The following is a 23,816-nucleotide window of genomic DNA, read 5'->3' as shown; positions in this document are numbered from 1 at the left end:
TGGAAAAGTTTTTAAGAACGGTGATTAGAGAAGTAGCCAATGTTTTGACTGACACTAAACAATTTCTATCTGATTTGTTCTCTTCTTGTGCTAGAGAACCTCTGAGAGAAGAGGATTTGCTCATTACCATGGATGTTTGTTCGCTATTTACCATGATTTCTAACCAGGGAGGGGTGGCAATGGCTAAAACATTTTTAGTATGTAACAGCGGGTATGACATGAAACATATAGATTTGATTTGTCTGTTTCTATAAATGATATTACAAAATGTGTTTATGTTTAGTGATAGATGCTATAGGCAATACACAGGGGTGACCATGGGGACACCCTGTGCGAATAGCTATGCCAACACTGTTTTAGCGGAATGGGAGAGTGAGTTAGTACTGAACAATAATGAGTATGTCCCTTACATAAAATTCTATATGAGGTTTGTGGATGATACCTTTCTCCTATGGAACTGTACAGCAGAAATGTTTGGGAAGTTTGTTGAATATCTGTATAGTACCACTAGTTATTTGGATTTTGCTACACAGATCTCCTCTAAAGTCATCAGTTTTTTGGATGTTAAATTAGAAAGAGGGGAGTTCAACCAGATTATCATGAGTAGGTATAGGAAGAATACCTACAGGACTCATATCCTGCATAGACAGTCATCATCCTTGACATGTGTTTAAGAATATTATTAGGGGACGAGGTATGAGGATATCCAGATTGTATAACAACACAGCTGATGTTGAAGTGGCCCTGAGTGATATGAAGGAAGAGTTAAGAGAGAGAGGGTATAAAGAACAATAAATTAATTTTGACTTGAACAAGTTGATGGATTTGCAAAAGTTGTCAGCTAGAACTTACTTCTCAGAAGCTAGCGGTAAGGGGAGTAAGAATGGACAAGATGGAGAATGTGTTCCAGGTGCTAAGATTTCCTTGTATTTTTCTAATAACACTATATCAGTGTGTGAGGCTATAAAACAGAACTGGCACATTTTAATGTCAAAGACTTACAGGGTGTTATAGGTACAGAACCAAGATTTAATTTTAAGAATAAGAAATCCCTTAAGTGTCTGTTATGTTATGGACCAGAAGAAGCCTGATCCCAATTCTGCTAAAGGTACCTTCCCTTGTGAAAGGTGTAATTTTTGCAGCTTTATTAGCAAAAGTAATAGTTTTAAACATCCTGTTAGAGGGGAAGTGTATACATTTAATGTGTTATTTATCAGACTAAAAATTTAGTTTATCTAACCCAGTGTAATATTTTCCAAAGTTTTTATACTGGCAAGACAGAAAGAACATTGATGGAAAGGGTCAGAGAGCATGCTAGATGTATTAGGCATTCAGGTGAGAAGAACCTGCTGGTTAAATGTGTTGTAGATACTACAAGCAAACATAATTTTAGCTTCATGGTAATTGAGACTATACCAGAAGATAAGAGGTTGGGTGGCGTCTCCAGTAAGACTGACAGTAGGAAGCTTTACTGGATATGCATACTGCAACTACAGGTGGTTAAGTGCAAGGTTTTAAATGGAAGGGTCTCTTTAAGACCAGCCCTTAAAGCTAGAGGGCTGTTCAGATAAAGTGAATATTTAGTAATTTAAAGAGTAGTAGACTAGTTTGTATTGAGCCTATTGGTGGAATCTGAATGGCTTAGAGGTATTTATCTGAGTTTTTGTAATTTGTTTTATGGTCTGATGAAGCTGATATAGTCAGTGAAAGCATTTACATTTGTTTTTATTGTGTTTTAAGAGTTATTAAACCAGTAGTATTTATCTCTGCTGCATATCACAGTGTTTTTATTCATGTTCATTTCATGGTTTCATCACTGCTTCCTTCTTGGGATTTGTTGTTGTTGTTGTTGTTGTTGTGTGTGTGTGTGTGTGTGTGTGTGTGTGTCTGTGTGTGTGTGTGTGTGTGTGTGTGTGTGTGTGTGTGTGTGTGTGTGTGTGTGTGTGTGTGTGTGTGTCGGTGAGTGTGTGTGTGTGTGTGTGTGTGTGTGTGTGTGTGTGTGTGTGTGTGTATATATATATATATATATATATATATGTATGTATAGATATGGATAGATATCTGATCTCTCTATATATATACTGTAGATATGTATATATATATATATATATATATATATATATAAACACACACACACACACACACACACACACACACACATATATATATATATATATATATATATATATATATATATATATATCAGGGGTGTTGGAGCAACACCATCCCATTCTGCGTGGTTCAGGCCAAATATTAGTGAGTTTCAGTATTAGCTGTAATGCCTTGTTATTCATGGATTTCTGTTTAGAGTTACAGGACTTGTTGTTATGGGTCTTGTACTTCTGCTATGGATGCCATTATAAACTAACAAAATTAGACATATTAATCACATAGAATAAAGTCAGTCCATAGTATAGTCAGTATTTTGAAAATGCTTTGTATGTAGGAAATAGCGATGTATTAACTTCGAGCATCTAGAACAAGACATTGAGAGTCCCTGCAAAGTATAAAATGCACATGCAAATGGTTCCATTTAGCATTCTGCCTGTAGTCCTATCTATAACATAGCTTGTGCTGCATGCTGTACAACTGTCATGGATCTTATGTATTGCTTGCTGCCTTTGCAATAAACAAATTAGCAGATTGCTCTGGCAGAGTAATAGTAGCTTCTGCCCCACATTCTGTCTCGCTCACTGAGCAGAGTGTTTAAAGAGGGTTGCGTGGATCAGAGTTGCAGAAGCAGTGCATACCCATCCATGTAATATACACTAAAGCTTACACCTAAAGTTCCTCCTTCCCTCCCCAAGGTGGTATAATGCAAGTTACTGCTTGAACTGGGAGTCAGAAAACAGCTGGTAATGTGCAATAATACTTATTGCTAAAAAACAGTGAGAGATAGTAAGCGGAGAGACGTTGTATCACTTACTCTTGCACACTTGACTATCAAATGAGATTTCAGCTTAGTATCGAGTTGTCCTTGACAAGTACATGTCCTTATGTACAACAGTAAGAACTCCATGTTTTAAAAGGGAACAGACAAAATGCTTTGGAATTACATTTCTGTGAAAATGGTTGGTAAAAAGCTGAGGAATGTTACGTAAAAAGCTGAGGAAGAGAGCAAAACTCCATAATTATACTTTAGCACAAGTTCACTTGCTAAAGAAGGGCAGCACATCAGCAATATTAACCTTGTAGGCTGGCATGCTAACAAAAGCTTTCCTCTGTGGATAATGAAGAGCCATCTTTCTTCAGAGACATGCAGAGGTGGTCTTTCCTGGGTGGGTTAGCAGTAAACTACAAATACTGTTTTATGCTCCCTGCAGTACCCTCAACTTTGTGTGTGTGTGTGTGTTGTGTGTGTGTGTGTGTGTGTGTGTGCGTATGTGTGTGTGTGTGTGTGTGTGTGTGTGAGTGTGTGTGTGTGTGTGTGTGCGCGTGTGGGGGGGGTGAGATAACTGCGACTGTATATACAAGGACTGCTACTAGCACATATTTACCAAACACTGTCCTGGCTTTTGAAGACTCTCTACTCTATAGCTGGTTCTGAGTAGTCCTTTGGTTTTACCAACAGTCTTGTTTATATTCTCAGTAAATGACAGCACTGGGTTGAAAAGACAAAGGATAACACTGTTCCATGGTAATGTTATATAGTGCATTATATAAAAAAAATAGTCATCTAGCCATCATAAGATATAACGAATAATCAAACAGAGATCGAATCTACATTAGCAATCTGGCATCAAAATCCTGGGCTTCATGGACTCATCTGAACTTGGAGCTCCAGGACACATCTATGTAATCTTGATACACAATCTCAGTGTAGTCACATCCCATCAGTTTATAATGGCTGGAATGGAGGTAGAGGGGGGAGCCAGTCTTTCAAACTTAACATTTAAATGTACCTTAAAATGCTGGGTAAGAGATAGTCACTAGCAAAAATAAAAGTATCATTACAAAAGGCAACTGTTATTTTTACAAGCATCAATGAAAAAGTATGAAATGACAGTACTCTCACCCCAAAATGGGGGAGAGAGATTCCTGCAGTTAATGTTATTCTTACCCCAGAGCAATCTGTTTTTCACATAGAATTGAATGGGAGAAATAAATATCTTAATTGCGAAATCAAATTGCATCAGTCTGACAGCCTCCATTTAGGCTACTTTTGGGTTTAATCCAGAAAGTAAATAGTACATATTTAGAGTGATGCAGGGACATTAAAACTGCAGAAAAGTTAAACCTATGACAAAAACATATTTCTTAGTTTTTACATGGTGGTGGTCTTTGTGTGTTCACATTTTCAGTTATGTTGACATTTGCTGATTGAATAATCCACTCAGCAAGACTTTGGGAAGTTATTTGTAATCCTTAGTTTTATTGGTATTAACAAATCCTTGCCATGATATTTGCATATCTTCTCTACAAACCATCACTGTTTTGACACAGCAGACCCTGGAATACTTTCTGGCTGTACACTGGTCATTGTGCTGTTCAAGCGATATGCGGTAGGCTTGAAGATTCCATTCTGAGAGATTACATTCTGATGCTGCATATGGCTGCTGGCTTAAGATGTAAAAAAAGAACAATCTGCACTTACCATAGAAATCATAATTTTCTTGAACTCATGTGGCGTCTCTTGACATGGAAGGAGTTCTCCATAAAGCACAACATACTTGAAGATTTGAAGGTGACATGGAGCTAAGTCAAAGGTAATGCTAACCAATCCATGCCCGTTTTCTGCCACATCTATGCACTCTGGATACCACACTAGGAAAAAGAAAAAATATTTCTGCCAATGGATAAGAAGCACAGGAGAGGCATATTTTATATGTTGATTTTATTTAAAAGTATAAAATGGAAGGAATTGTGGTGCTTTTAATTCTGAAATAAATGATCATGTCTTAATAAGTGAGTACCATAAACACTACAGGTCCTACACTGAAACATATAGGAAGCCAGAATTATGTGGAACATTAGAAAAAGTATCATTAAAAAGTGGGTAGTAGTCTATGTCATAGTCAGTTCAGTAATATTGTAGATGCTAGCAATGTTTTTTTTTTTGCATCAGATGTCTGGACTAAAAGTTTAACATTAGTGGTTGCAGCAAAGTAATAAATCTGAATGGACCTTATAACCATACTGTTCTTAAATTATGTTAAAAGAAATTGTACCACATGATTATAACATGAATATTCTCCAGAATTTGCTTTTTTGAAAAGAGTACCCAAATAATGATAAAGTAAGGATCCTCTACCAAGTTCATTACGCTCATTACCATAGTTTATCCACGGAATGGAATAATATGGGGCATGCATAGAGGTCATCATTGTTGGTCTGTTTTAAGGTTCCATGATAGCACAGTGTTCATCATTGCAAGGCTTGGTCTGAGTCTATGTTTTGGTGATTTCTGTGTGGAATTTGCATTTTCTCTCCTTGACTGCATGGATTTCTGCTGGGGTCTGTGCTTTATACCCATATTCCAAAGACACACGAGCAAGTTTACTGATGATACTACATTGTCAGTAGGTGCATATTTGAATGGGTCTATGCAATGACTAGACATCCATGGCAAAACTAAAAGAGAATGTCAACAATTGGTGTTCTCTTTAAAGTTATTTTTTTTTTCAATTGGCAAGCCACTCTGCATCCATACATCCCTCTTACTTATGTATATGAACTCTGAGATTGTCATACCTCAAAAATAGGGAATGCTCTAAGAAACAAGGATTGCAGCTTCACTATCTTCCTGTTTCTGAGGTCCCCATTTTCTTACATTCAGTCTTGCCATTCAAGGACATCCACTTATGAGTCACAGAATTTGCAACTCTTAGCATCATCATCATCATCATCACTGTTAGTCTGTTACCATGAACTTTATATCAATCAACATCATAACTAAAGCATTAAATGTAATGCTAACAAATGTAGAGAGATAATTCATGTCTGCATTTCTGGTAACTGCAAGTTTGAAGCCAGATACTCAGTTTGGGGAGTGATGGAGGTGGAGACTGAAGGGGATGTAGCTAGGGGTCATCTTGGGGAGACTGTAAAAGCTTTACTGCTACACTTTATATTCTTATGGAGGCTAAGGATCTGGTCTGGACTGCTGTAATGGTTATTACAGGAGGCCTACTGAGGAGACTCCATGGGTATACAAAGAATTCTCCATATGCTGATTTGGCAGCATTGCCTCATCTTAATGTTCAGGGTTAGGAGTACAAAACAGGATATTAGAAAAAGGACATTAGATATCCCTGTCACTGCCTATATGGACCTGCACTAGGAAAGCTCAGTCTTCTTTTTGTAATATAGAAACTGAGGAGGCTCATCAGAAAACAACTGACAGTTGGCAGGGGAATGGAGACAAATATAAGGTCTGGAAGAAAATAATGCTATATGTAACAGCACTGTCTGACAACAAGGACATGTCTTCTTATCAGATAGCAGTTTACATTTTTTTTTTTTTACTTCTGGTTAAACCATAAATGAGATCCACTGCTGGGATATAAGGAATAAATTTTAATTTGCTGCAAGGTTTGGTTTCCCTTTTGATGTACCTAATTTTTCATTGTTATAGCTTAAGAGAAACAAGCCACTAATCTGCATTTTTACAAGATGGTTAAAAGATGCAATACCACAGGCAATACCACAGTCAGTACACCTATATTCTTTGTTGTCAGGCTACAAATCAGCATAACTACTTTATTGAACCACTTGTGCAGAACCAAGCAGCTGTTTCTTCTGTGTATGTATGGAAAAGGGCCTAATAAGGCATTAGGAAGCATTACAAAGGCAGTTCTACTATACATGTAAGTCATTAGGCATTTACACTCTTTTCTTTGATTGTGATTTTCCTTTTTTTTGAAGCTGAAAGCATTATGTATTCATGCAGTTATCACCAAATATGCACGCTAAAGCAGCTATGCGATAAAGACAGACATGCATGGCTATAAGTAATCATAAAAATTAACCTAACTTGCTTCAGCATATACATTCTCTGATATAAATAAAATAGCATTGATACCAAATGTCTTTAATTATATGAAACTAATAAATGTTCAGTCATTGGAGATCAATTATCTAAATGTATTTGTTTCTTTTAATTACTGACAATTGATTACCAGAAAAGTCCAACTGCCCAGTTTCAGTGAATGCCCAGGAAGAAAAGCACCAAATTATTACAAAACATTTTAAGAACAATAATTTTACAATCTTCAAAAATGAAACAAAAACGTTTGTAGTTTAAATAATTTTAACAGATTAGACATAATATAAAAACATTGGTTAAGAATCGATACAAGACATATGACAATCATTTAATATTTATAGAAATTTTAGATAGCTTGTAGAGAAATTAAAGGTAAGTCAGTCTAATATAAATAGGAAATGCAATACGAAGTGAGGGAAAAACATGCTTATGGTATATTTAGAGAGAAAGTCAGGGAAGAAATTTAGACAGCAGTAAGGAAGTAAGAGAAGAAGGGAGAGTATAAAGGTATAAGGAATGAAAAATGTATAATCATGCTATTGCTAAAAGTCATCCAGAGTGTGTGTGTGTGTGTGTGTGTGTGTGTGTGTGTGTATATGCACACACACACACACACACACACACACACACACACACACACACACATATTTATATATATATATATATATATATATATATATATATATATATATATATATATATATATATATATATGATACCATTATTGGGAGAATTGAAATATAGAATAGATGAGTACTACAGAAGACTCGATTGGGGCAGCAGATACGAAGAAAAGGTAGAAAAACAAAGAATGTGGTAAGTTCACCTAAGCATTACCCTAATTTAAAGGGAGAGCCATGAATGTGGAACAGAAGCTTCCTCAGGGTGTCTAATTCAGTTTTATACTATCATTATTCAAACTAGTACAATCATTTCAGTTTACTTCATCAAGAAGCTGCCTGCAAATGCACCACTTGTTCAGGATGGAGAGTTCCTTATTCTTTATTTTTGCTATTAGATATTTTGCTTTATTAATGACAGAAAGAGTTTCCAAACATTCAACAACAAGCTGTGGCTTTGTGCTTCTATGGTGTCTTGTAATGGATGTTTTGGCTGTTTTGATCATTATCAGGATAACTGGGGGTGGGATCAAACCATTTGGATACATGCATTACAGGACCAGCTCTTCCCTATTACCCTCACTTACTTGATAAATAATATTTATCTTCTCCAAGAATTCTTCCCAGAACTTCCACATTAAGGTACACCCCCACATTATGTCAACATAGCTTACTTTATCCTGACAATTCCAACATGGAGGTGGCAGGGTTGGGGACCATTTAGGTAAGGTATCAGGAGTTAGGGACAGTCTATGGAGGCATTTCCATTTAAATATCCTCCACCTAGGGGCTGATGTCATCTATAGCGGTGAAGATAATATTTTACTGACCTGCATATCTATAAATCATCATGGACAATACTCACAGATCTCAATGAAAGATGTTAGATTGTTATCTTTAAGTAAACTATAAACCCAGTGCATTCAGCAAACATCAGGTCAGCAGGCACTAGACATTTTAATGCTTGCATTAAGTGTCTTGAATGTATCACAGGTGCACCATGGCAGAGACCCAGCTAATGTTCTATGAGGAAGTCATATTAAAGTAACTTTCAAATACAAACAAAAAAAATGACTCAGAGCAGAGAAAAGGCTTCTGAAAAGTTGCTGTCCACAAAGCCAAATTCACAAATAACATTACTGCTCTTACCCCATCACAAAAAGCATCTTTGGTAATATAAGCAGCTCCGTGTGAATGATCATCAGTGCACCATAACTGATATGTGACACAGCAGATAACCATTCTGTTTTCAAAAGCAGATCATACTTGGTAGCATGGTGGTGAAGTTTAGAAATAGTGAATTTCGGAACAAGAAAACAAGAAAAATAGAAGTCAGAGCAGTAGCTTTGGGAAAATAGTTACCACAAAAGGCAATGGCCAGAGTCACATTACAAAGATTATTTGTGCAAATATCTCATAATGCAAATGATCATGGCTAATATGTAAAGGTCTCCACGACATAAGTCAGCCTTGCTCACTTTAAACAGCGTTATATGGCATTAAAAGCTTCTTCAATGGTATCTCCAAAGGTTAAGACAATAACCCTCATTATCTAATGACCACGTCATAGCTGAGTATTAACCCACTAAAGGAGCAGTCCGTGTTGTAAAGCAGATAAGACTTAATAGTTTCATGGACTAGTCCATAAACAGTGGTTAAATATAGGCAGATAACTGCCAGTTAATTTCAATTATACAATGGACTCACCTCATAACACTTTTGGATTGGTTAGTAGATACTTAGATTGGTTTTAGTACACACAACTTGACTAAATCTGGTTGATCACATTGGAGATCAAATATGCCACATCTCTCTCCCATGTTAAGTGGCTCCCATGACAGTCCTGTTCACTGTGTATATGTATATAGTACAGTGATATACAATGTGACTTAAGTTAGTGTAAGGGACATACCATGTTATACACCACTAACAAAGACATATAATGATTTTATGTATACTAGTATCTGGATGTATTTTGTTTTGTAGCAACACATCAGCATTCTCGTTCCATAAAATAACCACACTATTTGATGTTTGGATGTAATATGCACATACATTGCACTATGACCTGTACTATAACCTTACTAACAGATGCATCTGTATGGTAGCTGAAACAATGTAAATGCCAGATGTGAGTGACTGTTAACCCGTAGTGCTCATATACCCTACCCAGTGCTAACAATGTGAGATCAGCCCCTATAGTGAACTACCAGTTGTACTGCATCCTACATGACCAGTCCACCTGCATGCAAATGCTATACATGAGAGGACATTACATGACAATGTGCCACACACCATCCCCAGTGATGTTGACAGCTGGTCAGTGTCTGTACTGAACTAATTACTCATAGCACAGCCTGTATGATAGATCCACCTGTATGTCCCTGCACTCAGCAGATATGAGATGATATGAGTAGACAGCATCTCACAATGCACTCTTTACACTTTCTAACGCTGCCTACCTGAGTTTAGCTGCTGCACTGAACCACTGCCTGTACCTCAGCCTTATTGACAGCTCGACCTATCTGGCGGCTACAGTAATGCAAATGGAAGATGTGAGTGGTCAGTATCTAGCAATGCATTATGTGCCCCAGTCCTGTGTATTAGAAGACAACAACTTTATGCAGTATCACATGTACAGCATTCATTTAGGCAAACTATTCTTGTAGTTTGGCAAGGAGAGTACTGCTAATTCACTAATAAAATGTCACTGACAGTGCAAGCTGCAACACATGGTTGAGCAAAAGCAACATAACTACTTGCAGACAGTTACATCCATGTATAATGTGAAATGTTGAACACATACGCAGTGTTTATACATCCTTCTGCACCATGGAACCTTAAGGCATATACCTGAAAACAAACTTCAGTCTGCACAAGCATACTGCTGACAGCTGCTAAAATGTATAGATTTGTACTGATCTTTATCATACAACACTGGCACATCTGTTACCTACCTCCATCCTTATAAACCTATGACAGTAGTACAACCATGGTGCACTGACTGCTGATATACACTACTGATTGCTTCCCCCAAAAAATGTGTATTTATGTAAAATATGCCACAGAAGAATTAAAATGATAAAAACAAGCAGTGCCCCTAAGTTTCCTAAAAGGAAATAGTAAATAGTACAAGTAGCTATGGTGCTAACAACCAACTATGAACTTCAATGGCCCAGGTAAACAAAGTATACCTAGTATGCATTTGTGCAAATCAGAAGAAGTGAAACACAATAATTGTGCTCATGGTAAGATCTATGGCTTTCAAACAGAGACATGAGTGCTGGAAAGCTCAAAGTCAATTGCATCTATCTAAAAATCCAGCACAGTCGCACGACTGTCAGTTGGGCATATTGGAGATACAGATCAATAGAGTGTCACCCTGAAGCTGCTGTGATAAATTTAGATAATGAAAGGATCACAACTGCAAAGTACCTTGCCAAGGTAAGGGGAAAACAGCTCTTGTACATTACAAAAGAAACACCGTACCAGGCATGTCCAAGGTTCAGCTTCCGTTAATTTCTCCTGTCCACCTGGTGAATCTGGGCATACTGGGGCCATGCAGCAATTGCCTCATGTACACAGGCAACCCCCTCCCCCTACCACCCAACACTACAACCTGCGAGAGATGCACTTACATAACCAAACTGGAAGCAAAGCTCTCTCCACCCAAGATTGTGCTAGACAGTCAAGAGGAGAAGGTTAACACCTGCACTGCACCTCAAGCAACAGAAAACCCTTCAAAACTCATGCCACCAACATCCACACATAGTAACACTAAACCCACTTATGTGGAGGCCCTTAACATTAACCTGCCCAAGCAACAAAGACCTCTGAAGCTGAAATGCAAACAAACACCAGTCACAATCAAAGTGTCACATAGCTCAGAACACCAGTGTGCCACCCAACAACAGCACCTAAGGCAAGACAACATACCCAACACTTTTTTCATAGGCGACTCTATAGTCAGGCACACTGATATCCCACTCGCCAGGCTGAACAAAGAGAAAATTACAGTCAGCTGCCTGTCGGATGGCAGGATTCTCCACATCACGCATGCACTCAAGTCACTCCACAACAGGTACAAATATGACTCTGTCATTGTCCATGTTGGAGTGAATGACTTGAGATGTACCTCCCTGGACTACATGAAAAGAGACATGGAAGAGCTCTCGGATCATGGCCCAGGCAGGTATGATCCTAGCCCTGAGTAGTATCCTACCTTCGCCCAGAATGATACCACAGTATAAGGACAAAATGATTGACTTCAACAATTGGCTGAGTTTCTGGTGTCATTCAAAGGGGATCCAGTATCTGTCTGCCTGGGGTGGCATGATCGGCAAACTATGATGCTTTGCCAGAGATGGTCGGCACCTGTCTCCCCTGGGATTCAGGTTACTGGCTAAGGCTCTTGCCACCTCTATAGTGCCTTTTTTAGGCAAGGCACAAAGGACAAAACCACCACCGTAACAGATACAAGCATGCAAAATCTGAAGGTAATGTTACTCAATGCTAGAAGTCTAAACCTTAGAATGCACTCTCTCGAGGCACTCCTAAATATTGGGGAACATCAATATCTGTGCAGTAACTGAGACCTGGTTCAAGGCTCCGGAGAGCACCCCTGCAATATTAGGCTACAACTCTTACCACACTTTTTGGCCACCAAACCAGGACCAAAACACTAAAGGTGGAGGAGTGTCTATATTCACCAAGGATATTCACACCTCCAGGCTAGTTGCCCAAAATAATGCATAGGAAATTCTACAGGTGCAACTAACACTAGGTAAGACTGCAATCCAAATTGTAGCTTGTTACAGATTCCCCACCATGCCCCAAGATTCTCATTACACCTTTCTAAACATACTGGAAAATATTAAGATACAACCAAACACCCTAATACTGGGTGATTTCAACTGCCCTGCCATTTATTGGGAAAAGTACTTGGGTACCAACACCTTTGCCCAACAGTTCTAGGAATTCATAAATTCCAACACCCTGGATCAACTAATCCATAGTCCCATCAGGGGCTCAAATATCCCAGACCTGGTCATTACCAACATGGGAGATTGATGCTCCACACCAGTGGTCACCCCCTCATTGGTCAGGTCTGACCATAAGCTAATTACCCTTGGCATCCACATCCCACCCCACCCCTCCCCAGCAGGGAAACCTCCATAAAAACTTCTCCAAAGCTAACTTCATGCTACTTAAGTCAGAAGCAACAAACTTCATGACACCCATGCAGACGGGAACTGAAAGTTTGACTGCTGAATCCTACACTAAGGCACTGTACGAGCACATCCACTCATGCATGAATCATGCCATTCTAAATTGAACCAAGATGCTCTCCTCCAAAAAAAGCAAGCCAGTCTGGTGGTCCCCCTGCCATAAACAAACTATACAACAGAAGGAAGAAACTGTTGCAGAAAAGAGGAAAATCCCAGGATGCAAAATACTCCCTTACCAGCCTCAGTAAGAAGTTGAGATCCCTCATAAAATCCTCCAAAGCTAGTTATGAAAATAAAATTGCCAAAGTTTCCAAGGACAACCACAAGGCATTCTATACTTATATCAAGAATCTAAATGGCAGTGCTCAGATCTGCTCTGAGCTGCAACAGAATGGCATTTAATATACTGATCCCAAGGATATTGCCAATATCCTGGCAGATCGATTCAGTGCCAACTTCACCCCCCTCTCACCCCCTAAAGGACCCATCTCACTACCAAAAGATTGCCAAATTCCAGTAATCATGGCCACACAGGTAAAAAATACACTCTCCAAAGCTAAGAATACAGCATCCATGGGACCAGACGACATGCCAAGCTGTGTACTACATGAACTACAAGATGAACTGGCACCTCACCTAAGTGTCATGTTTAATCATAGCCTCACCTCAGGCTTCGTGCCCAATGAGTGGCGCACAGCTACCGTTATCCCACTCCATAAGGGGAAATCCATCTTGGATCCCAGGAACTATCGTCTCATCAGTCTGACGAGCCTGATCTGCAAAGCCATGGAACGCATTATCATAGAACTTATAAAGAAAGACAATGGCAACCTTCAAACACTGGACCCCACCCAGTTTGGTATTGTAAAGGGCCGATCTTGTCTCCTCAACCTGATTGATTTCTTTGAATCAGTCTCCAGAGCCGTGGATGAGGGCAAGGTGGTTTACACAGCCTATCTGGACCTTGCCAAGGCCTTCGACATGATCCCCCACCCTGGAATCATAGATAAACTTACTAAGGTGGGCATTAATCCCTATGTCACTTGATGGGTTGCCAACTGGCTTACTGACAGAACCCACACTGTAAAAAAAGCCGACTCAAAATCCAGCTCCAGATAAGTGACAAGTGGAGTACCTCAGGGTTTGGCATCTACTTCTCTGAAGTACAGGCCAGCACCAAAGGACTCTGGCTAACAAAGTTCACAGATGACTGCAAACTGGGTGCCATTATTGAATCCCCAAATGATGTGGGTATTCTACAAAAGGGCCTTACAGAAACATGCTTGGTGCCAGAGCCATGGGCTGAATCTTAATGCCAAGAAATGGATAGTTATTCTCTTTGGGAAAAACCATGTACCCATGAATTACCACCTAAGTGGCAGTACACTAAACACTGAAAGTGTGATAAGGGACTTAGGGACACAGGTGGACAGTGGTCTCACCTTCAATAACCACATCACCACACCAGTCAGGAAATCCTTTTATGTGGCACACCTCATCACTAAGATCCAGAAGAAAGGAGGTCATTGTCCCACTGTACTCATCGCTCATTAGACCCATTATGGAGTACAATGCCCCATTTGGTATGTACCTCACAGGACATCTGCAACAACTGGAAAGGCCACAGAAAAAACTCACTAAAAGAATCACAAGCCTAAAGCAGATGCCCTATGCTGACTGTCTAAAAAACCTCCAGCTATACTCTGTCACATGTCGCCTACCCAGAGGTGATCCGTGCTTAACATGCAGGGCCATGTCAAACCTGGAGCTCTTGGACATGCTACACTTAAAGAAATCCCAATCCCTCAGAGCCACACGCCCCAGGGATCTAAACCTGGAGATCAATAGCTGAGGGGACACCTTTCTTAGGGATTGGGGACTAGGCCCAATACATTTATTCAGCAAACATATTTATATTATTTCTTACCTTTTTGAACATTTTCTATATCACTATGGTTGAATTGAAACTGTTAATTTTTAATGTCTGTAGGACATATTTACTTATGTGCAGTCACATGTTTATGTGTGGTTGAAGGGGTCTTTATGTACATTTTTAACATTTTTAATATATTTGGAAGTTTAAGAGTTTTTAACATTGGCATAGGATTTTATTTTAAAGTGTGAAACACTTTAGAACACCCGACTGCTACGGGTTTAATTGACCATGCCACTATCCAGGCTTTGGGTGTTCATGTGGAATAGGTTACAGTGGAGCTTATTAAGTACAGTACTGTTGCTTTAAATGCAGACTCCACTACGTAGTGCTGTTACATATACTCAGAACTGACAAGGTGGAGGTGAATTGTAACAATGAGTCAACAATGATAGTAGCAGTTCAACTACTTTTTATGACTAAAGGACAAAAAATATTTTTCAAATTTGGATATTGTAATTATCAAAAGAATGTTGGTTACTACCCGAGCATACCTCTCAACCTGGAAACATCAAAAATATGGACAAGGCCATGAAAAATAGGTACAAATCTGTACACTGATTAACATCTAATTTGCATACATAATTATGTAACCCCACCCACTCCAAAGGAATTGTGGGATACCAACTTTCAAACACAAACTGAAGAACAGACAACAAAAATGTGGCACCAGAGTCCCCCTGCAGCCATTCCAATGTCCCATTACCTGGCTATTTCGCCCCATTTACCATAAACACTAATGTATGCATACTGCTTTACTTCTACAATGATTCTTTGGATTTTTTTTTTACATTTCACAGCACAGAAATGCAGAAACAGTAATAGGGGTTCAGGCACCTAGGCGGTGCGACAACCCACTGTGAGACAACTGGATGTGGACAGATGGCAGCATGGAAGTTTAGCTGCAGTGACAAATGCCTGCAGACAATTCCCTGTGAAAATAAAGGAACCCCCTGCACCCTAACCACAGGTGTCAGACAAAAACCCTGTATGTGATCTACACACTACACCCCCTAGAAAACACCATGTGCAACTAACACTGTAACATGTGCCTAGAATAGGATGCCAAGTGGGCATCAAAGTGGTAAACTGAAACCTGTGTGCTGTGGGCAAAGCCTTTATTAATGCAAAATGTAAAGTGATGTGTGAAGTGCTTGGTGCATACTAAACCATGATATAATCATAACTTATAGAAATGTGCCACAGCATGGAGAAAATCCTGCACATCACTATAGTCACACTTATGTTGCAAGATGTGTTTTAGACGACGCTCCCTTACAACAATTGCCTTCCTACGTGGTGTCACAGGCATCCCCCGCAACAGAGATTCTCAACGGGTATCTGTTAAGTTCTGTTCCTGTTGGAAGACAGTCAAAAGATCAGATAGCTGCACAGTAGGTCGTCCCAGTAACACTTTCCGCCGATGATGCCATGCCTCTACCTGGTTATTAGTATGTGGGAAGTCCATGCTGGTCACATCACTAACATTCCAGAACCATAAAGGATAGGATGATGGTAGTCGTTGCTGTGAGGAGCAGCGGGATGCATACTTGCGTGGTCAGCCTCGCACATAATGATGATCCAGGAATACGCCAACAGGCCGTGCACATTCAGGTAAAGTAACCACAATGTCCACAAATGCAGGGACAACATCCTCAACTGGTAGAAATGCCAACGCAATCAGCTTGCATATGGCAATGGAAAATGCAGTGTCCGTACCATACAGGGCTACAAGGTGGTTATGCTGGATCTGGCGCCAAATGATCTGTGCAAAGTGGAAAAGGCACTCTTTCAGAATACCCTTTGGAAATGCCTTACGGCTGGCATGGATCGCTGCTTTCTCGAAATCAGTCATTATATACTGTGGAGCCAGGGTACAGTCCTGTTCTGCAGTCATACTCTTCAGTATCTCCCACATACTGTAGTATGCAGACTCTGACTTCCTTGTCATGAGACAGTACACCAGGGGGACAATCCTTGTTGAGGTGTGAGTCCCAATACAGCCATGTAATGTATATAGCTGACGACATATACTGGCTCTTGTAGGGAAGGTGTCATCAGCAAGAATGATGTCAGCTCTACACAGATCAATTAGGTTCTGTGCTGTTGTAAGTAGAACCAAGGAATCCGTCCCATCCATATCAGATCTTCTACGGAGGATAAAGTTGCCACTACGGAGTGGATAGTGGCTGACATCAATATCTGCGAGTGTTACTGGATGTGTGCTCATTGCTGCACGTGCTCTCTGACGTACCCTGGTTATGCTACGACGCAATGTGGCACGGCAAGGCATCTCCTGAAGTACATTCTCATCTGCTGTGCCTAGGACACTTTGCATCATCAAACTTGGCAACTCACTGCCAGTTACCGCCCTCTGCCGCAGTTCTGCTCGCAGTGTAGCAACCTGGGCTATTGTTGCATCTGGCCCGTGCTGGTGAGGCAGTGATTTCAGCAGTTCCTCGCCTTCTTCCTGCTGTACAGTGATGGCATGACCACTACATGCCTGTAGTCTCCACTCAATACATGCCCAGTACCGTTTAGGTGGCAGTTCATGCTCCAAATGGTAGAGGTATCCCTTCACTACCAACATTGGTTTGCCCCGTTGGCTGGGCACTGTGCTATACTTGTTGCCAAGCTGACCAGGGCTATACCGGTACATAGCTTCCATCATGGTAACAGCACTTGTAGATGGCCTCTCAGTATCCATCACAGCAGGTATAGTTGGGAACTGGATGTACAGATGTCACTGCTACAAATCACTATCAGTTGTACCAATATTTACACTGCCCTGTGTTGGACCCTGTGTTGTCGTACTGCCTGAAACAGCTCACTGTGCAAATGTCAATAGTACAGGTTCGTCTATCTGCTTGTCATGCTATAGAGTGACTATATGCAGTTTAGACAGCCATGGGGCTAACAAATGCATATACTGTGGTAAGCATCCACCTGTCCTGATACAAACACAGCTTCTACATGTAGTGTACATGTCCCTTTTAACTCCCAGTTGTACCTGCTAGCCAATCAGGGCATGGGGCCCTATCTCAGTTTCAGTAACAGAGGTTATTTAGGGAAGTTGCTCAGTGTTGCACCCTTCTCTGCCTGAATGGGCCTACATACCTTTGTACACCAGCCCCAGGAGACACTGGATGGGTTTACCAGGACTTACCAAACACACATGCAGCTGTAGACTAGGTGTGGGGGCTGACACTCCTGTCTGGCATTGTTCCCTGCTTCACAGTTCCCACCTGCCATTTTACTAGGGGGGGGGCCATACCTGAACAGATGCTGTGTGTTGCACTTATGGGTGTACAGCAATATGTCTGTGACTTGGAATGGACTTATTCCAGATACTGTTAACCAGTGGCACAGTCTGTGTAAAGTGCTGTGCATAGTTTGTTAGTTTTGACTATACATGCTCCTACAGTAGCATGTGCTTTCTAAGGGTCTGAAGTCTGAAACTTCTCCTTTTGTTGAACTCCAGTCACTATCTGTGCTATTCCAGTTGCAGTTCAACTTTTACTATCACTGATCTGTGAACATGCTACATCTACACAGGGACATACTGGATGTGAATGCGCATGTACAAGGACAATGCTGCAGCTGCTGCTACTGTGGATTATATCTGTGGTCTACTGTGACTGTTTACAGTTTGGGTTTGCCTGGATCTCAGCTAATCTACTGGTAAGTTGTTTAAACTGTACTTGTGTACTGTGTATGCATGGGGTATCTGTGCTTGTGTTTACTTATGTATTGTGTATGCGTGGGGTATTTGTGCTTGTGTTTACTTATGTATTGTGTATGTGTGGGATATTTGTGCTTGTGTTAACTTGAGTGATGTGTATGGGTGGAGTATTTGTGTTTGTATGCTATGATATTTATTACTTAGTTGCCGTGTGTGTTTATATTACGCGCTTTGTACTGCTTTGGTTTTGCAGCGTAGCTGCTTTAGGGGATATCGCTATGTGTCTGTTTTTCTTCCGACGTGGGTTCCGACGGCGGGTCTGTCTTTCGGCCGCACCGCTCTACGATCTAGCGGTGCCGCGGCCTTCTTGTTTCGGCGATGTAGCTCGCGGGCAGTCGTCTCGCGATCTACACGCCAGAACCCCAGTAATAGACATCATCTGGTAAACAAGGCAATACTGTCTCACAATGAAAATAGGCTTGACATTAAAACTTCTCTGCCCTTGAAACTCACATTGTTTGAAACAACACTGAAACCCACACCACATCCAAAGAAAATGCATCTGGCCAGTGGTGGATAAAGATTACCTTTGGGCAGTTTTCAAATCATTGCCCCCTTGCACACAATACAAGAAACATACATGTGTTCTTTTCTTTATACACCTTCCTGACTTTATTAAATTATATTCCTTGTATAATACAACACTCGTTAGAGCGCATTTTAAATTTATTGTTTGAACATTTTACCAGTAGGCTGTACTGTAGGCAATGCAAAAAAACACATGAACCAATAATGAAAAAACTGTCCAATTCAGAACATTTTCATCATAGAGGTCTACTTCCACACCCACACTATAAATAGAATGTCAGTAATGTAAGCCACAGGCATCCTGCTCAGCAGCTCGCACATATTTTCATTTTCATTTCTTGGGGGGAGAGGACAAAAGGTCAAAAAAATCTGGACAAAGCTCAGAACATAACTCTCAACTCTTAGCAGAAAAAAATGTTCTTTCTTCTCATCATAGTTCTCAACTCAGTACAAAAAAAATCTGGACAAAGCTCAGAACATAACTCTCAACTCTTAGCAGGAAAAAAAAAACGTTCTCACTTCTCATCATAGCTCTCAACTCTTAGGGCAGAATAAATCTGGACAAAGCTCAGAATGTGATACAGAGTGTGATATATTTTATTTATCTCTACACAGAATCTTCTTCTTCTTCTTTCGGCTTTTCCTGGTTAGGGGTCATCACAGCGGATCACCTGTCCGCTCATGATTGGCAGTGGAGTTTTACAGTGTCGAGTTGCCAGCCCGACGCCCAACCTTCCACAGAAGGCACACACACATGCTCACACCTAGGGCCAATTTAGAGTGTCCAATCCACCTACTGCATGTCTTTGGGATGTGGGAGCAAACCGGAGCACCCGGAGGAAACCCACGCGAACACAGGGAGGACATGCAGAGTCCGCACAGAAGGCACCCTAGCCGAGAATTGAACCGGAGAACCTCTTCGCTGCACCACCGTGGCCGCCCTATTTATCTCTACACAGAATAACAATAAATAATTATTGTTATTCATGCTGCCATCTACAGGCCAGACTACAAAATTAACTCTAGCGGTGCATGCTTTTTTTCATTTAAATCACTTAATAGATCTTAAGAGGTAGAGTATCTCAGAACAAGTCTATGCCATGGCTTGCAGGGCCCAGATTACCCCCAGCATCAAAGATGTAGTTATGAATAAAGCCCTGACCAGCACTGTAGTTTGCCTAGAAAAAATGCAATAAAGATTTTTGCAGCAGTAAAAAGCTCTACTAGAAGTGTGCAACAAACAACGAACAGATTACTTTTATAAGTATAAATGCGACCAGTGGAGTGGGAAGCCCATACCTACACTCACATTTTTAAACATTAGCAAACAGTTCTCAAAGCCACATTTAGTAGCAAACATAAAATATTATCAAAATCAGGACTTTAAATGATATTTGCAGTTTGTTTCATGACTTATAGTGAAAGAATGTACATATTTTAAATTTAGATCATGACTGCTTTGAGCTGTATTTGGTTAAAAACTTAAAAGCTGTATATCAAATAAATGCACTAGTCAGTGTATAGGCATTAGCCGATATTCACAGACATCAGAAATAGCATGGCAGATCATAATTCTGTACGAGAAAACTAGTCTGCAGTGTAAAACGTAAATATCTTATGTTGCAAAATGTAACAGGCAGCAGATGGTGAGAGGCACAGAACAAAACTAAGAAATGCACTAAAATAGGGCTTAGCAATTATACATGAAAAGAAGTAAATATGGTAGTATGACAGCGTAACCTGTAATGTGTATAACATAGTCAGCTTAGGAAATGGTGGTGGCTAGAGGGACATTGGGCTTTTTTTTTTTCCCTGTACTTCACACACACACACACACACACACACACACACACACACACACACACACACACACACACACACACACACACACACACCAGTTCAAGCTTACCCTGAAAACGAGTAGTTCCTCTGCATTATACCAGCTCACAAACAAGTTCCAGCTTTGCAATTCTGCCTGCTAGCAAGTTCCTCTGCTGTTCCAGCTTTCTGCCATTATCTCTGGTTGCAAAACAAGTTCCCCTGCTAGTCCCATTCCCGCCCACTCGCAATTCAATTTCGGAGAACCGGAAATGATGATGTGAGCTCCTTGAGCTCAATTCCAACTGGCTGGTAGCCTGATGGAGCTGACGTCATCACGCACGTGATGATGTCAGTTCCAACAGTGCAAAAATTAAAAAAACAAAGCAAAAAAATCAGAAATGAAGGGGTGCCACTCAGAAATCATGGCACCCCTTCATTTGGACCCCAAAACTCGGTAAAAACGAGTAATTCGGAACGGTTGGGAAGTCTGTACCTGAGTATGGACAGACAGGTAACATCAACTGTTTTATTTCAGTCTGCGAATGTATTGGTTGTAATGGACTGCATTTAACTAGTTATGTTTCCAGCTAGCCGTAAAGGTTTTAAATTATACTAAATTGAATATGGATTTAATGTTTTAGTGAAGGTTTGTTAGAACCTTAGGTTTAAAGCTGTTGTAGTAAAGTCCGGAATGTTGAGATTATTGACTTAAGCATTGCATTTGGAAATGTGAATGTAAACAGGATTGCAGTACTGTTTGACACGGAATTGCAATTATCACATTGAAATGGTTGGTATTAATTCAATGAATTAATTGAAGGAGTGTTAATTAGACATTGGGTAGGGTATTTAAAGAGTTGCTTTACACCTGAAACTTTGTCTGAGGAAGTCTCACTACCAGTGAGACAAAAAGCACTTTACGTTACTTTTGCTGTTTGCTGTTTTTAAATAAAGAAGTGTTCGTATTGTGGACTTAACTACTAACTACGCCTTGGCTTTTAGTGGGCTTGTGCTTGGCTGCTGGGACCTTCCTTTTGCTGCAGTAAGGAGTTTTTGGTTTGGCTTGTGCTTTTACCATCTTCAAAAGGAACCTTGACGATTGGATGGGAGATAGGAAATTCACCCCAGGGATCACATCAGTCACCCTGCTAGACAGGGGACCAGGGAAGTAAATATTCTGGGAAGAAATAGCCAGGGGAATTGTTATGGCTAGGCTTGTATAGGCCCTAGGGCTGATAGCCTAGTACCAACCTATGAATCTATAGTTAAATAATCCACAGACAGTACAGAATTGCAACATAATTTGAAAGAGGTCCCAGACTGCACACTATTGCCCAATGTGTTGTACAAGGTGACACTATACAAAGAATGGTAGAAAATGTCATGAAAGATCTGACTTACAGCTTCAGATAAGGTCCTTGTTATATATTGCTGAAAGTGCCACGAGCCTCCTCCTAGCTGCACAGATATAAATGCATCACATGTGTGACACTAATACCCTATATGTGAAAGCCTAAAACTGTAGAGTCACTGGAATGTTCAAAAACAAGGACAGACGCTACCACTTGTGAACAAATAAGCACATTACTACCCCACATAATGGTACATCACATACACAGGTTGTCCACATATGCTGGCATGTGGTCATTGCATATTCCATAAGAGCAAAATCCACTGTATAAAGTGAACTAGATACATGTTCATATTTTGCTTACATTAGTAGTTAGTGAATTTTCAATTGCACAATAGCATAAGTACAAGTTCCTAGCATGGTAAATTACAGCAATAGTATGCACACAGGCATGAAACACGGTATTCACAGCAGAATGTATGTCACACATCTGTAGCATACAATAAACTGTGACTACCAACACAAAGGTTTAAATGCACAGATCACAATGAGTCATTTACAGCACTGTGCCACAAAATGCAACGTGACACATGAACAAAAAATCCATTGTGGCAGTCTGTTACAAACAGGAAATTTGTACCCATGGTCATTTATAAAATTGTAGTAATGATATACATGATGACCTATTGTTTGGTATATATATATATATATATATATATATATATATATATATATATATATATATATATATATATTCACAGGTTCATAGGTAGGTACTAGGCTATTGGCCCAAGGGCCTAAGTAAGACTACCCAACAAGTTCCCTGGCTTATGCCACCCAAGAAAGTTTTTTTCCTGTGCCCCTGTCGAGCAGAGCCACAGAAGTAATCCTCGGAGTGTATTTCCTATTTCCCATCCACTCATCAAGATTTTTGAAGAGTGCTAAATGAGCAACTTTACTTGACATAAATGGGTAGCTTGTTCCAGTGTACGGGAAGTCTCTGGGACAGGAATCTATCCCTCCAGCATGTCATGTTTATTGTGGTGACAAGGTTTAGGTCCCTAGAGCATGCATTTTGGAGGGACTGGGATCTCTTTAGGTGTAGCATGTCCAACAGCTCTGGGTTTGACATAGTTTTATATGTTAGGCAGGGTTTACTATCAAAATGTCGATCAACCCTTGCCGACACCACTAACGCGAACTCCGAACTGCGACTGTTGATAATGTCAAACACTGATATTCCGAAATGCAAAATCTTGCCCCCCTTTTGACCCATGGTAGCACTTGTTTTGTGGTGTGGAGCGGTCGGAAATGTCGACGTTTAGTGTTTATTCGATATTTTGAGGAATCGGCATTACGGCTTTCACATAAAGGAGTCAACAGTATGTACATTTGACGATGGGTGATCGACATTTTGATAGTAAACCATTAGGCAGAGATCACCTGGAGTAGGTGATATGTTATGGAGTAAATCTGGAGTTTTTTTAGATGGTCAGTGTAGGGCATCTGTTTAAGGCCAGTAATCCTCTTTCTGAGGTACTTCTGTGGCCTTTCCAGCTGCTGCAGATGTCTTGTGAGGTACATTCCAAAAGGGGCGTTGTACTCAAT

General features: G+C 40.2%; 1 protein-coding gene across 3 annotated transcripts in view; it reads right to left on the bottom strand.

Moving 5' to 3' along the window:
* Positions 1 to 23,816, bottom strand: part of LOC122817317 — a 322,631-nt gene that overhangs the window by 93,468 nt on the left and 205,347 nt on the right. For all 3 annotated transcript variants that reach the window (XM_044090537.1, XM_044090538.1, XM_044090539.1), the window contains one exon: positions 4,595 to 4,764. In XM_044090537.1, coding sequence (XP_043946472.1) covers positions 4,595 to 4,764 — 170 coding nt within the window. The remainder of the gene's footprint in view (positions 1 to 4,594; positions 4,765 to 23,816) is intronic.

This window comes from Protopterus annectens, chromosome 12.part0, assembly GCF_019279795.1.
Source record: "Protopterus annectens isolate FY-2018-M chromosome 12.part0, PAN1.0, whole genome shotgun sequence".
NCBI lineage: Eukaryota > Metazoa > Chordata > Ceratodontiformes > Protopteridae > Protopterus > Protopterus annectens.
Note: the sequence above shows the minus strand (reverse complement) of the source record. Positions and strands in the feature narration are given on the sequence as shown.